We start from the raw sequence: 13,782 nt of genomic DNA on the forward strand, positions 1-13,782 counted from the left end.
GGAAAGGAGGATACCATGTTCCTTCCAATGAGTCTCTCTCCCTTCCATAAGGTCCTCCCCTATGGCAAACACTCCCAGGGTTGGGATCAGGTACTGGCTGCCCTTCCCTAGCCATATGGGATGAGTGTTTCCCTGGAAAAGGAGGGATGATGTCGCTGGATTCATCACAGGTAATTTAGTAACTTGACACTTTTTCTTAGAATGCATACTTTCAACTACGTTCCTTCTAGTACTTTATTCTCTCTCCTTGTCAGAGTTCAAGGGATCCTCTCCTGTCTCTGTGGCACTTTTGGGTATAAACTCCACCTCCCAGAGCGCAGTGCCACATTAATTTCCTTCTCGTACTGGACTCTATCTTTAATGCTTTTAGATTGGGCTTGGTCTACCACAATATCATGTTTCAATCACCCTCCTTTTGTATTCAGCTCAGTCACCACATTGGAATTCAGAGTATCAAGGTTCGATCTCTTAATTTCCTAAGGTTATAGAATTGGCCGCGCTTGTCTTCCAGAACAGAGCTTCAATCCTAGTTCTCCTATTCTTGGTATCAGTCTGTGACTGGTGCACTCCTCTGTGGCTTCGCCTGCTTGCCACTCCTTGGTGTTCCTGTTTGTTGGTCTCTCTCTCACTCAGTTGACTTGCTCACACCCCTCGAGTTTGTGTGCCACCAGTCTAGCTTGATTGTCTCCCTCACATGTCTCTGGTTCGCAAGCTCCTCTCTTCAGCTCGTACCCTTGTTAACACACTTGAACTTGAGGGCCTTTGCTTTTGCTCTGTTATATTCCACATGAGTCTGCAGTGCCTTGGGCCTCACCTCGCTCTTTGTCGGCCCTTTGCTAGGTAATGGGCCTTTCAAGTCTGCACTAGTGTCACCTTCTCTCAAGATTCTTCTATGCTTGCATCTCCCCTCATCATCTAGCACTCGTTATCAACCTCCATTACTGGCACTAGCTAGACATCTACTAACATTTACCCCTGTGCATCTCACTGCTTTGCTGTCTATTACCTCAGTCTTCATCGAACATTTATCAGCTGCACCCAGGATCTCTGCCGAACTACACCTCTAACTGCACATACATCCTTCTGTGGTTGTCCCTCGATCATCCTATTTATGTGCAGTGCAGATGGCCTCCAGCAACAGAAAGGAAACCATGTTTTCTCAGGTGGTGGCATTGCTTTCCCGTCATAGAGCTCCACTCCTGTTTGTTCTGCAACACTTTGCCACACTGGAATTACATAAGGTTGTCCACCAGAGCCAAAATAAGACAAAGGATGAAAATAGATGGATGGAAGCTGGAGTTCTCATAAGCATGAAATTCCAATGGTGATGCCGCACATTTGGGGGGATTAGAAATGTAACACAGTCCTGCAACCAAGAATGTCTTCCATGGATATCACGCTGACGTTCCCCCAGCTGTGGTGACATCATTGAGGCTTGGGGGATAGTGCCGAAGTTGTTTACAAATATTAATTTGGATTTTCAGGCATCTTCCGCTGGATCTCAGGCAGTGTAACATGAGGTCCCAGGGAGAAGAGGTTGGTACAGGAGTCCCTTTTATGTTTTTCTAAATGTCCTTCACATGTGTGCTCTCTTAATGTGCATTATGCCCAATGAGCGTGGAGTTGAAATAAAAGTGAACTTTGCAGGAAACACATTTTGAAAGCATCAGTACCAGAAGACTACAAGATGACAAAGGACCTGTGGGAAAAGTGCCTGCTTACTTGTTAGTATTCGCTTAGGCGGCACACCATACAAGAGCTAGACTCTGATTACTTTTTACTTTTCTCTTTATTCTTATCGTGTAATGATGATCATTTGGTATGTTTTTTTTTATTTATTTAAAGCTTTCAGCGTAAAAAAATACAAACTTTTGCTTATAAACAAATTTTTCCCTCATCCACATACACAAGCCAAACCTATTTATTTCTTTCTTTCTTAGATCTACATTAGATTTGATCCAGGTTTGGCTGTGTGTTAACCAAATTTTGTCCATTGTGTTTTTGCACCATTTCAAGTCTCTTTAGCATTGATTCAAGAAAAATCCCTAAGGCTTTAGTAGTTTTCCTATTTGGATTGTCATATAGGGCTGACCACCATAGGTCAGAATCTAGATCGCATGCTGGAGACAATGTTGGTTGTAATAGGCATCCCCTTTCGGTTGTGAGATCATGGCAAAACATGATTAGGTGTCGAGTCGTTTCATCTTCTTGTTTGCATAATCTACAAAGCTTTTCTTTTGCCAGGCCGTATCTAACCAGGTTTGTCCTTGGTATGTTTTAGATACAACAATGCATAGATCAATTACACTGGGTCAGAAAACATGAAAACTCGATGTACCTGCACCACTCGGACGAGAGTTTCTGGATACTTTACAAAGACATCTTGAAACGCAATTGCTGGAAGCCGGAGGATGGTTGAAGAAGTGGCTGCTCGGGCAGACACTGTTTTATAGGGTGCAGTGTGACCCTAAAAAATTAAACAATAAAGAAAATGTGAAAAATGATTTCGGAGAACATCACAAGCAAACTTATTTTACAAGAATCTATTACTCAAACATGTCCAACAAAAAGGGGTACACCAGGATTCTTCAAATTAAAACATCATCTTTCCAAAAGCATAATAAATACAAGTTTGACAGGATATGCAGTAGTTGTGAAACGTTATTTTCCTGATTTCCAAGAATATCCATTCCAAATCTAGATTCTCACTGTAGGGCCACTAAAAGGTTTTGCTGTATAAAGTACAAATTAGGTTTCTTGGGGGTGAAAAGGGAGAAACTGTGCTTACACAGCTTCTCATCAAATAATATCAGATGACTTTGGCTTTATAGTTCAAACATTTATCCTGTTTGCTTCTGAGAATTTTAAGCACTAAGCTTACAGAGAAATACAACAAAAACCTAGTAATAACATGGTGCATACAGAGCGGAGCCTTTGAATCATGCTATACTGAGATGGATGTTCAGTTTACATAGCTTCAATTAAAAGAAACAATAATTAGCCTGGACAACTTAATCTGACAATTTGTCAACCCGTTGCGACACCTAGTAACCTTACTTAGGTGATCATCCTAGGTTTTGCTGGGTTCCAGAAGAAATTAGTGCAAGTGGTAAGTAACTACCATGACACTCAGCAGTAATCTGAGGTGCACTACCAGATTACAATTTTACTGCTGGCAAAGTGTAAAAAGAAAAGCACAAAAGCAGACAACCTGTAACACTGCATGCAGTTAAATTAATTTATAAAGTAAATACCGTTACAATATGCGCACAATAGCGGAAACATGCCCACTGTCATTTTAAATCCAGAAAGCACCATCCATTTGAAACAAAGCACACGAAGAGGCCTGCAGAAGTTATGGCAAGTGGAATTAGGAGCTCAGATGAGAGACAGAAGATGCAATTTACTGAATAGAAGTTCCTTGACCTGGGCAAAGAGGTTACTAAGGCACCACAAATTTACTTAAGTGGTCAGGCATGTGGAGCCACATTCAGTACTGAATCACTGCAGTATTTAACCACCCCAGGATTGTGGATGAGATGAAATGACCTGAAGCAAAGAGGATTGTGGCGGAGCCCTGGCAGGAGAGGATGGGTCCAGCAGGTGGGAGTATTCCTTCCTGGTAATGCACCCCTGGGAGGAGAAGGCAGCCTTCATGCTGGACCTCATGGCTTAATGCTAACCAATTTGCAGTAGGGCGGAATATATTAAAATAATAGAACAATACAGTGGATGTATAACTAAAGTGTATGTCTTTGGGGCATGGCTAGCAGCTGATGAAATGACTACCTAATTTCAGAGCTCTTGCCTTGACTGTCAGCAAAACCCTATTTTCCCCTTCAATGTGGTTTGTAACTAGAAAACATGGACAGCCCCTGATCTGTGGAGTGTACAAAAAGAAGAGGAAAATCACAGAATTGTTTGCTGACAATAATTTGGTGGAAATGCATAAGGAGTCCAGCTTGGGAGTGGCTGCGACCAACAAGGGTCTTCACCCAAATATGATCTTCAACAATCAGCATTGATCTCATCAATTAGATATGAGCCGTGACACTGAGACTTATCCCGCATCCCGCTCTTACACAGACTTGATTCTGACTTACCCAGATAAATCAGTGATTCAAGTGTTCCCGTTCCCCACAGGTTCAGTTCCCCTTTTGTTAATGTATGGGTTATTGGTGAATGACCTCAAGCTTTTGTCTTTCAATTCCCTCAAGGAGTGGAAGAACCTTTTCAAGCACATTGGTTGGCTCCTCTTTCCAGGAAACCCAGGCCTGTCCTGCTTCCCATCTGGAGTTTTCCAATTCATCATCTATTTCCTGGATTTAGGAATCTCTCCTTTCAGGAAAGGAACATGAGCAGGTACAATTGCCTCTTTGAGGATTCTCTGCTCCACTTAGTTTTACCGATTCCGTTTACATTCCCTAATACTGGGGAGTGGCATCTTATCTAGTTCTTTATTCCACCACTTACTTTGAATTCTCAAGTCTGATTGGTTATTCCCATGGGAGTCCTTAATCTACCTCATTATGCTATTATCAGTATATCTTACGTATTTGGGAAATACCTAATTAACATGAGTGGCCCATCTTTGAATCTCTTTCTGAAAATTAAGTGGTTTAGTGGAGGTCTGTGGCTCCTCTGCTGTGCCGAGACTCTAGCTGCGCAATTAGTGCTGGGGCATGGTGTGCATGATCCTTCTCTCTCTTACTTTCTTTCAGGTTAACATTGTAGGCAGTTTTTCTGTGACTTGCAAACACTGCGGGTTTGCAAAGTTTACATTTTTCAGACAGACCTTATCGTTGCACCGGACCCTGTGCTCTGAGTGTATTTTGCAGTTTTTTGCAAAGATGTAATTCTGCATGCCAATATCCCATAGTGTGACATGTGATATGCATTACAGCATCTCTGAGGGGGTGGAGGGGGCAGTGACCCGGCGGGATCCCTCCTCATCTACCCTCTGGGGTAGAATGGGGAGTTCTTATAATTCATCACACATATACACATCTTGAACGGATTACACAATGTACATATCAGAAGATCTTTTTCAGATAAACGATGGAAATCAGGAAACATATTCTATCGACACACCCAGAACTTCGTAACTGGGACATGTGCTATGGTTTATTAGATCCTGCAAGAACGCTAGTCAGAGAAGACCAAAAAACAGCATTACCAGATCCTGAGGAATAAAGGTTGTTTTTGAATTAACAAGATAAGGCAGTGATACATGTCCCTCAGTATCGGACTACAAGGGAATAAATAAGAATCGGAACCTAGAGGAGATACGTAGCAGTCTGTGAGGTTTGAGGCCATTTTACACAGACATCTAACGGATCGAGAGTAGACTATTACTGGAAAAGGAACACCGAAATACTGAAGGGAAAATGGCTCATTCGAGAAAAATCGAGATCTACATTACAGATGTGTACTCAGTTTTATGAGACATAAAAGGAGATATCCAATCCCCCATAGAGAACTCCAAATGAATTCATTATATACATTGGATATGAACAAGCTTAATTTAGTTTATTTATTTAAATGTTACATACATATAAGTGGGACAATACGGTAGAAAGAGGGAAGAAGTTGACTTCAGATCAAGATAGCGTGCCTGGCAGAAGAAATAAATACGGAAATCAATACAGTTACAGTTAGAGAGCGAGAGTGACGAGCGCCTAGTGTTACAAATCTAGGCATTAATCCACACTTATGCAAGTACAGTGTGCAGATGTAGTTTGCTGGCCTTAGTTTTGCTGGGCAAAGAGCCAGGCTTTTACCTTATTTCTGAAGGACCAAAATGACGGTTCATCTCTTAGCGCTGTAGGGAAAGAGTTCCAAATCTTAGCGGCTAGAACTGGGAATCTGGACCCACCTGCCTTTTGTAGTTTGTATTTGGGAATATTAAGGCAGTGTGAGTAGTTGGATCTAGTAGGTCTGATGGACTGGTTTCTGGTGAATTTGTCGACCAGATATTTAGGGGCAGAATTGGAAAGCCATTTGTGAGTGATCACTAATGTTCTGAATGTGATCCTGTCTTATACTGGGAGCCAGTGGGTGTTACGTCTTGCTTACGAGATATGGTTAGATCATGGGATGTTTAGAGCAGTTGTAAGAGCATTGTTTTGTAACACTTGTAGCTTATTCAGGTTTCGTTTGCTAGTGCCTAAGTATAAAGTGTTTCAGTAGTCCAGTTTTGATAGTATGAGTGCTCTGGCCAATGTGATACAACTGTTAGTGGACAAGAAGGGCATGTACGCATGAATGACCTTGGAGGTGTAAACTGTTGCTGAAGCTGTTGCATTGAATTGTCTGGAGAGGGAGAGGGTGGAATCCAGGTATACTCCTAGAGTTTAACATCATTGGAGACTTTGATGTTTTTCCCATCAATGTTGAAAGAATTATATTGGGAATCTAATTTGTTAAGTCAAGGTCTTGAGCCAATGAGTAGTAGACCAGGCTTATCGTCATTGAGGCATAGGCCATGATTGGCCATCCATGCCTGAATTCTGAGGTAGATTTTGTTCAGGACTTTGGAGTCTTTGTCATAGGAGCCGTAAGAGTGATGAGGATTTGCATGTCATCCGCATAACTAGTATAGGAAACACCCAAGTTGTCTAAGTGGTCAAACAATAGCTTGGTAAAGATATTGTATAGGGTAGGTGAGACACAGGAAACCTGAGGGACTCTGCATGTGATTGGGTCAAGTTCCGCTGAAGCTGTAGGTGCGAAAACCCTCATAGTCCTGTCTGCTAGGAAGGACTGGATCCAAGCAGCAGCTTTAGGAGAGAAGGAGGCTACTGCGGCCAAGTGTTTAGTGATGATATTATGGTCGACTAAATCAAAAGCTGTCGATAAGTCGAGCGAAAGAAGTTGTCTGGGGATTGTTGAAGAATTCTTGTTTAGATTTGTGCACATGACCACTGTGAACCAACTTGCTTTATGTGTTAAATCAGCACAATGTTGTGCCTCTTGTAAATTCGACTGGAGCACATTAGGTATCCGTGAACTCAAGTTGGTAGCTTATTAATAATAGTTGTTTCATAATGTTTGATATATCTATTGATCAATATGGAGGATATGATGGAAGGGAGTCTGGACAGAAGAGCTTGAACTCAGCCACCTGTGAGGAGCCAGGAATGCAACGCGGACACAGAGCTCATAGTTTTGGCTATAAACTTTACATTTCAAATAAAAGGGGGGTTGAAAAATACCTCCTTGTCCCTGCTCTAAAAGGTGTTTCCCCACCTCAACCAAAACTAAGGGCCTGTCCTGTGTCTAGATGTCCAAAGCAAAAACGTCTTGTGTCCAAAATCCTATACTAGACCTCACATTCTAGAAGTAACTCTATGGTGTTAAGGGTAATGTCATTGGGCTTGAAAGTGCACAAACGTTCAGTCCCAAAAGAAAGATTTAACTCCAACACAAAAGTTTCCAATGGATAAAGTTTACAGTTCTAGAGGATGGCACCCTTCCCCTGGTTTTCTCTTCCATATACTTTAAACTCTTTAGGATATGAGTCTTTCTTAAACTTCTGTGGTAAATAAAAAAGCCACTTGTATGCAAAACAGCTTGGATGCAAGTCCCAACTTTGTAGGACCTGGTATACTCCCCTGGCAGGTGTTTCTCCACTTTAACGTAACTTCACTCACAAGCTTGGCTTTACCTGGTGTACTCTCCTGCCAGGGCTTTCTCCTGTGTTGCATTTTATACACTTGCAAACTTGACTTTGCCTGAAACATACTTTCCTGCCAGGGCTTTCTCATGAGATTTACTTTACACACTTGCAAACTTGACTTTGCTGCGTTCCCTCTATTGTTCTTCCTTTGGAAATATCAGGTCTCATATTCCCTTTCATTCACTCCACTTGCTTTTATCCCTGTTCTGTAATGTTGCTGAAGCGCCCTTGTGTCCCAGCATCCCTCCTGAGGACTCACCGGCTTTCCGTGACATCGGCTCCCTCGCAGTAAATTGGAAGCAGCGCTCCTGTGTCCCATTTCCAATTGCGGCCTCGATGATTTTGCTGAATGACTTCCCAGTCTTCCACGGTTACCCCTTGCCTGCCAAGCGCTTCTCCGTGTTCGGACCGTGGATGCTGCTCTCTGGTTCCCGTGACATTTAGGAAGTCTCCCCTCTTGCTCTCACGGTTTCCACATGGTGGACCGGTGTTAGGCAGAATCCTGTGCAGTTCCCTTGGGGACCACTGCAAGAAGATTAAGACTACAGGAGTAAGCAGTAAACCCAATTGGTAGCAGTCTGTACCACCCAGATTTACCTGGTAGCTGTGGCTGAGCAGTCAGACTTCTCTCAAGAAGAGTAGGGCAGTATACAGAGGATACGCAATAGGGCTAAAAACATAGTAGAGCAAACAAACACTGACCAGAGCTTTGTATCAAAAGTATATAATTATTTATTAAACACACACTTTAGAAAATACACTAGCACTAGTAATCAAAGCAAGTTCAAAACACAATCAGAAAAGTATACACACCTCCCTTAAGAATTATTAGACAAGTCTAAGTCAAAACACCACTTTTTGTCAAAACTGAGGTGAGCGCGTAACTTAGATGGCACTCCAATAATTAAGTAAAAGGGAGAGAAAAAGGCAGGTCCTAAAAATAAAACAACAATTTTAAAAGACCAAAACAAGTTAAAGAAGACAGAGTCTACTGTAGAGCCAAAGTTCATAGGCCAGGCCCACTTTAAAAGGAGGAAGGTGAAATGTGCCAAAGATCACACAGTTGAGAAATGCATTCAAGTCTTTGTAGAAATGTTCAAAAGAGCTGGGGTTGATTCAGAATGTAAAGTTAGAAGGTCTGGGGGCCAACCCAGTTGGAAAGCAAAGGATTTAAGGGTCACCTTTAGCAAACAGTAGAAAGGGGGGCCAGGTGGAACACAGTACCTTTAAAGTTGAGGAAGCTCCAGCGGTGGCAGTTGTTCCTGGCAGCGGGTGCAGTTTGTGGTTTTGACCAGGAGAAGAGAGGATCTCGTCGAGACGGAAACTTGGAGTCGTTGCACTGTCCAGGGAAGAAACCAGCCGCGGAGTTCGTCGGTTAAAAGGTGCGTTCCTGGTATTCGCGGTCACAGTGGTGAAGCTTGGCTACCCGGCCGCCGGGGTGCTTGGCACGGGCAATTCGACCAAGAGACGTCCTGGAAGGCGAAATGGCGAACTGGTTGATCCCACCAGCTCAGAGGAAGAAGACTCTTTCAGCAGAAGATCTTCTCTTGTCATCGGGAAAGTGGTGAGGTCGTTGCAGCAGGGCTCCACCGGTGGGGTCGTCTTTGCAGATGGCTCAGCTTCTCCCCTCTTCGGATTTCTTAGGTCCTGTGGCGACTTCTGAAGTTCTAGTCCCAAAAGCCCTGCTTTTATGCAGAAAAACCCCCATTCAACAGCCTAGCTGTCACTCATACATGCTAAGTGGTGAGCCGGGCGGCTCACCACTGGGCCAATCAGAACAGAGTGCGACTTGAGTTGCTAAGGCAACGCAGTCCAGGGTGCCAATTCCCCCACCCACACATCCTGTGGAATCCAGACAGAGTGGCACCAGTTGGAGGGCTTCCGTGGAGAAGCTCGCCAAAAAGTGGAACAAAGGGCGCGACCTTGGTTGGAGTTACAGAGACGGACACAAATGCCATTTTAGAAAAGAGTTCTGGCAAAAAGGCCCAACCAGTGGTTTTATATTAAATAAATAAACCGGCGGTATCTTTAACATTGCACCAAAAAGTGGTGCGTTTAGAATCAATGGGAAAATCCCATAGGAAATATTCCGGTGGAATATTTTGCGTGGTAACCACTGCCACCAGCCAGAAACTCGACAAGGGGGGACTGGACAGTGCACCCTTGGAAACAGACCCAGGGGCAATCGAATTAACCCCTTCCAGTACTTCCACAATATGATGGTTTGTACTGGTTCTGTTCACAATTTTGGACTAGTAAAGTCAATGGTGACTTTACATGCCCTGGGAGACAGTAGTCAGTCCGAGGGTATGGAGTCTATGTTTGGGGGTCACTATGACACCCCTGTGTTACTGCACTGAGTGTGCTGTGTAACACATACACAAAAACAGATGATACCCTATGGAGTAAAAAAAAACATAGCCCATAAGCACACAAAAAGTCAAAGACATACCTCAAATCATGCCTAGGAGTGGGAGGAAAAAAGTCTCACTCTTAGCAGGCGAAAAAAACAAACCCCAAAAATCCAACAAAGCTGCTGGGGGACTCACTAGGTTTGGGAAATTAGCCTTATAAGAGAATCCTCCCTAACAACCGGCATCTGCAGTCCTCCTTCTTTGGCCTTCTCCCCGAGCTGACTGGGTCCACAGTCCTCCCCGCGGCTTATCAGTCTCTCGGTCAGCACAGAGCAGGCGAAACTTCTTCAGGCAGGCATCCAAGTCTCTGCAGACCTCAGGAGGCAGAACTTTCTTCCATGCACTAGACTCAATGTCCTGTGCGCCTCTCCAAAGCATGCTGCTCATTGGGCTGCCAACTTGCACCTCGTAGCTGTCTGAACTCCTGCGCCGTCGCCGGTACCTTGCTCTGCCATGAGCTGGAGGATTCTCCCAGTGAGGGAACTTCAAGCTTCTCTCTTTGTTACGCTCACTTGGTATCCACGGGGATGCCACCCAGCCCTGGTTGGATGATTTGCACTCTCGAACCATCTCCCGGTCCCTTGGTAAGGCCTCTGGTTAAAGATGGGTCTGCAATATACGAGAGCTGGATTCAATACCAGATTGTCTTTATGTTTTCTCACCTCCCTTGGCCTCAACTCCTTCCTCCCCCTTGGGCCTTCTCCTCGCCTTAATATTGTAGAAGGTGGATTCTCCGTCCTGCTCCTCGTGGCAGGGGCGCGTAAATGTGGGGGCGAGCAGCAACCAAGTTACTTCACTGGTGCAAGCCCCCCCTGTGGGAATCCAGGCCTGCTGCGACTCCATAGGTTTGCTGCTTTACAGTCTTTATATGCAGTTCTTATGTTCCTCTTAGTTCGAATAATAATGTCTTGCTTCTTTCCTTTTAGGTATGGAAAGGTATTTTGGAGTTGTCATGCAGTTTGAAGATAAGCATGGGCCGATAGGCGAAAGCGCAGTGTGCGCGATGCTGTCCGGTGAGTAATGCGCGATGTGCGGCGCTGTTTCTACTTTTATATTGCTAACCTGTGTCTTTTCTCTCCTCGCAGGTTGCGATGTTCCGCGCCGAGCGCCGTAATGTTCCAGCAATGATACTGACCAGGAGATGACTACCCAGGTAAGAATTGTGTGGCTTTCTTACTTCGGAAGGAAACGTGAGTAAACGCTTACTAATGCTGTCTTTCTTTCTCCTCTTTCCAGGTTATGGTATTCCAGGATGCATGCAGTGCCGGATGATGGAGTTCGTACCTTCAGGTGAGTGGAACTGAAGTCGGCAAAGGATTGAAGACAGGATACTGTTCCAGGTAAGTTTCGTAGTGTTCTTTCTCTCTCTGCAGGTCCTTGGTTTCAGGTAAACTGGCATCAAAGAACTGGACACGGTGAGCGTTACGCTGCCCACAGCAGAATAACGCAAAGCATGTTCTGCTGTTTGAGTGTGGTTTAAATAGTCTCAGGTAAAGTAGTCCAGGTAAAATATTTCCAGGCCTGCCACACCCAAAGTAGTCCAGGTAAAATATTCCCAGGCCTGCCACACCCAAAGTAGTCCAGGTAAAGTAGTCCCAGGACTGCCACACCCAAAAGACTAGACCGCATAGCTCAGTTCCTTGTAACTGAGCTATGTGTGTGCCTCCATGTTGGCTGAACGCCCCCCCCCGCCCCAAGTTAAATAGTCCCAAGTAAATAGTCTCATTCTAATGTTGGTCTTCATGATGGTTATGAGCCTGGCGCCAAAGGTGCCAGGACTGACTCCAAGAGAGTCTTGGATGAGGTTTTAAGGCCTTTGACCTCGCCCTAACTGGAAGGCTGACTTGCCAGTGAGGGCCAGGAGTAAGGGTCATGACACTCTTGCACTCTGCTGGTGTCCAGGGGTTCTCCCCCTTTGGGGGGGCACAGCAGTCCAATGTGCTCCTCAGTTCGCCACAAGCTGTCGGGGTGCAAGGGTTCCCTACTCTCTCCTCTGGAACAGCAATCCAAAACTCCTTCTTTTGTAACAAACGATTCCCGCTCCCTGATCCTCCAGGGAGGGACTCTTTCATACTTTCTGAGTCTTTCCTTGCTTTTATACTTGCTCTGGCCAATAGGATTTGGGGAAAGACTAGACTGCTGTATGTGACTCTTACATGAAATCCTCATTCCTCCATTCTTCTCCCTCGTCACATTACTGACCTTATAACTCCCGTGTGAGACATAGGGGATCTTTCTCTTCACAGTACCTGGAAAGGGATCTTCATTTAGGATACTCCTATTCTTCCTTGTCCCAGTACTTTTTAGGGGAATGGTAGGATAAGTACAACCCAAGAGTCTATAGGGGAAGGATTGTTCTTAGGGTTCTAGGAAGGGGTTCTAAGGTCTCTTGATTGGCGGGGATACCGTGTCTGATCTGATGAGGTTGTGCCATCCCCCCTGAGGGTGTCATGATTCCTGCCCCTCATGTCCCCAGCCCTCCAAGATGTCAGGCTGGAGCCAGGCCACGATCACCTACATGGCCCTCAAGGGCCTCTCCATCCCTCCAAAGACCCACTTGGAGTCAGACCTGGCGCTTGTGGCACCAGACTCACTCACTCCCATAGGATAACATTGGGGATTTGACTTGTAGTGCATTGATGGGGACAAGATGGATGCCCCCACATATTTCAGTTCCCAGAACTGCATGTGCGGTCTAGTCTCTTGGGTGTGGTTCAGCCCAGAGACACCTGGGATACCCAGAGACTATTTAAGCCACACCCAGGCTGAGAAACATGCGTTGCGTTTTCTGCACCTGCAGCGTGACACTCACCGTGTTCGGATCGGTCTCCAGTAGGCCTGCATCTTTCTTCTGCGCTTAGCTCCTGCAAGAACAAGAACACCGTTAGGAACAGCCTCACCTTGCGGTGCTTCTGCCCATCATTCATCGCTCCTTCTGTTCTGCAGGCATCTTCGGCGGTGTCATTCCCATCCCGGCACGCCGCTTCCTAAGGAAAAGGGAAAAGAACAGAATAAAAGCATTAGTAAGCATTCTGCAAATCTTCGCTTATTTTTAAATACTGTACGAGCTTCAAACGCTTACCTGAATCCCAGCCGCTCTGGGGGAACTCTGTCTCCGGAACTTCTCATCCATCTGCAAGAGGGAAAAGACACTCCAGGTTAGCGTGGAAACATCTAGAGGCGCTGCATACCGCGCTTACCAACCGCATTTGTTCTTCATAACCGGCATCCACGCTGAAAACGTTGCAGCACCTAAAAGACACAGAAAAAGAACTCAGTTCAATGCAAATACGAAAGGGGTGCATCGCACATCGCGTTCTCACTCTCCTTCAGCGATACTCATCGCAGCAGCACCCTGCCATCCCCGGATGCCGGCCATCATCTAAGGAAGGAAAGGAACGAAGTTAGAGAACTGTTCAAAAGACTCATTATACTTACCTGTCGGACTCTTGCCAGTGAAGTAACTAGGCAGCAACGAGCCTGTATCAATCAACGCGCCCCTGTGCTGAAAGCAGGACGCAGAGCACACTATCCAAGAAAACAAGGTGAGCTGTGGATCAAAGGGAAGGGTTGGACCCCGGGGAAGAAGGGGTTCAAGCACACAGAGACAATAGGGAGCTAAACTCTACCAATCCTGTGTTTCAGGCCCAGTCTCCAGTCAAATAGCCACCAGGGAAGGGTTCGAGGTCG

The 13,782-nt window shown here is 45.2% G+C and overlaps 1 protein-coding gene across 3 annotated transcripts in view; it reads right to left on the reverse strand.

The window, feature by feature from the left end:
* The window catches only part of PNPLA7 (patatin like phospholipase domain containing 7), a 2,986,886-nt gene that overhangs the window by 2,219,459 nt on the left and 753,645 nt on the right, over nt 1-13,782 (reverse strand). For all 3 annotated transcript variants that reach the window (XM_069609797.1, XM_069609798.1, XM_069609799.1), the window contains one exon: nt 2,339-2,467. In XM_069609797.1, the coding sequence (XP_069465898.1) occupies nt 2,339-2,467 (129 nt within the window). The remainder of the gene's footprint in view (nt 1-2,338; nt 2,468-13,782) is intronic.

This window comes from Ambystoma mexicanum, chromosome 8, assembly GCF_040938575.1.
Source record: "Ambystoma mexicanum isolate Mex_15411 chromosome 8, UKY_AmexF1_1, whole genome shotgun sequence".
NCBI lineage: Eukaryota > Metazoa > Chordata > Amphibia > Caudata > Ambystomatidae > Ambystoma > Ambystoma mexicanum.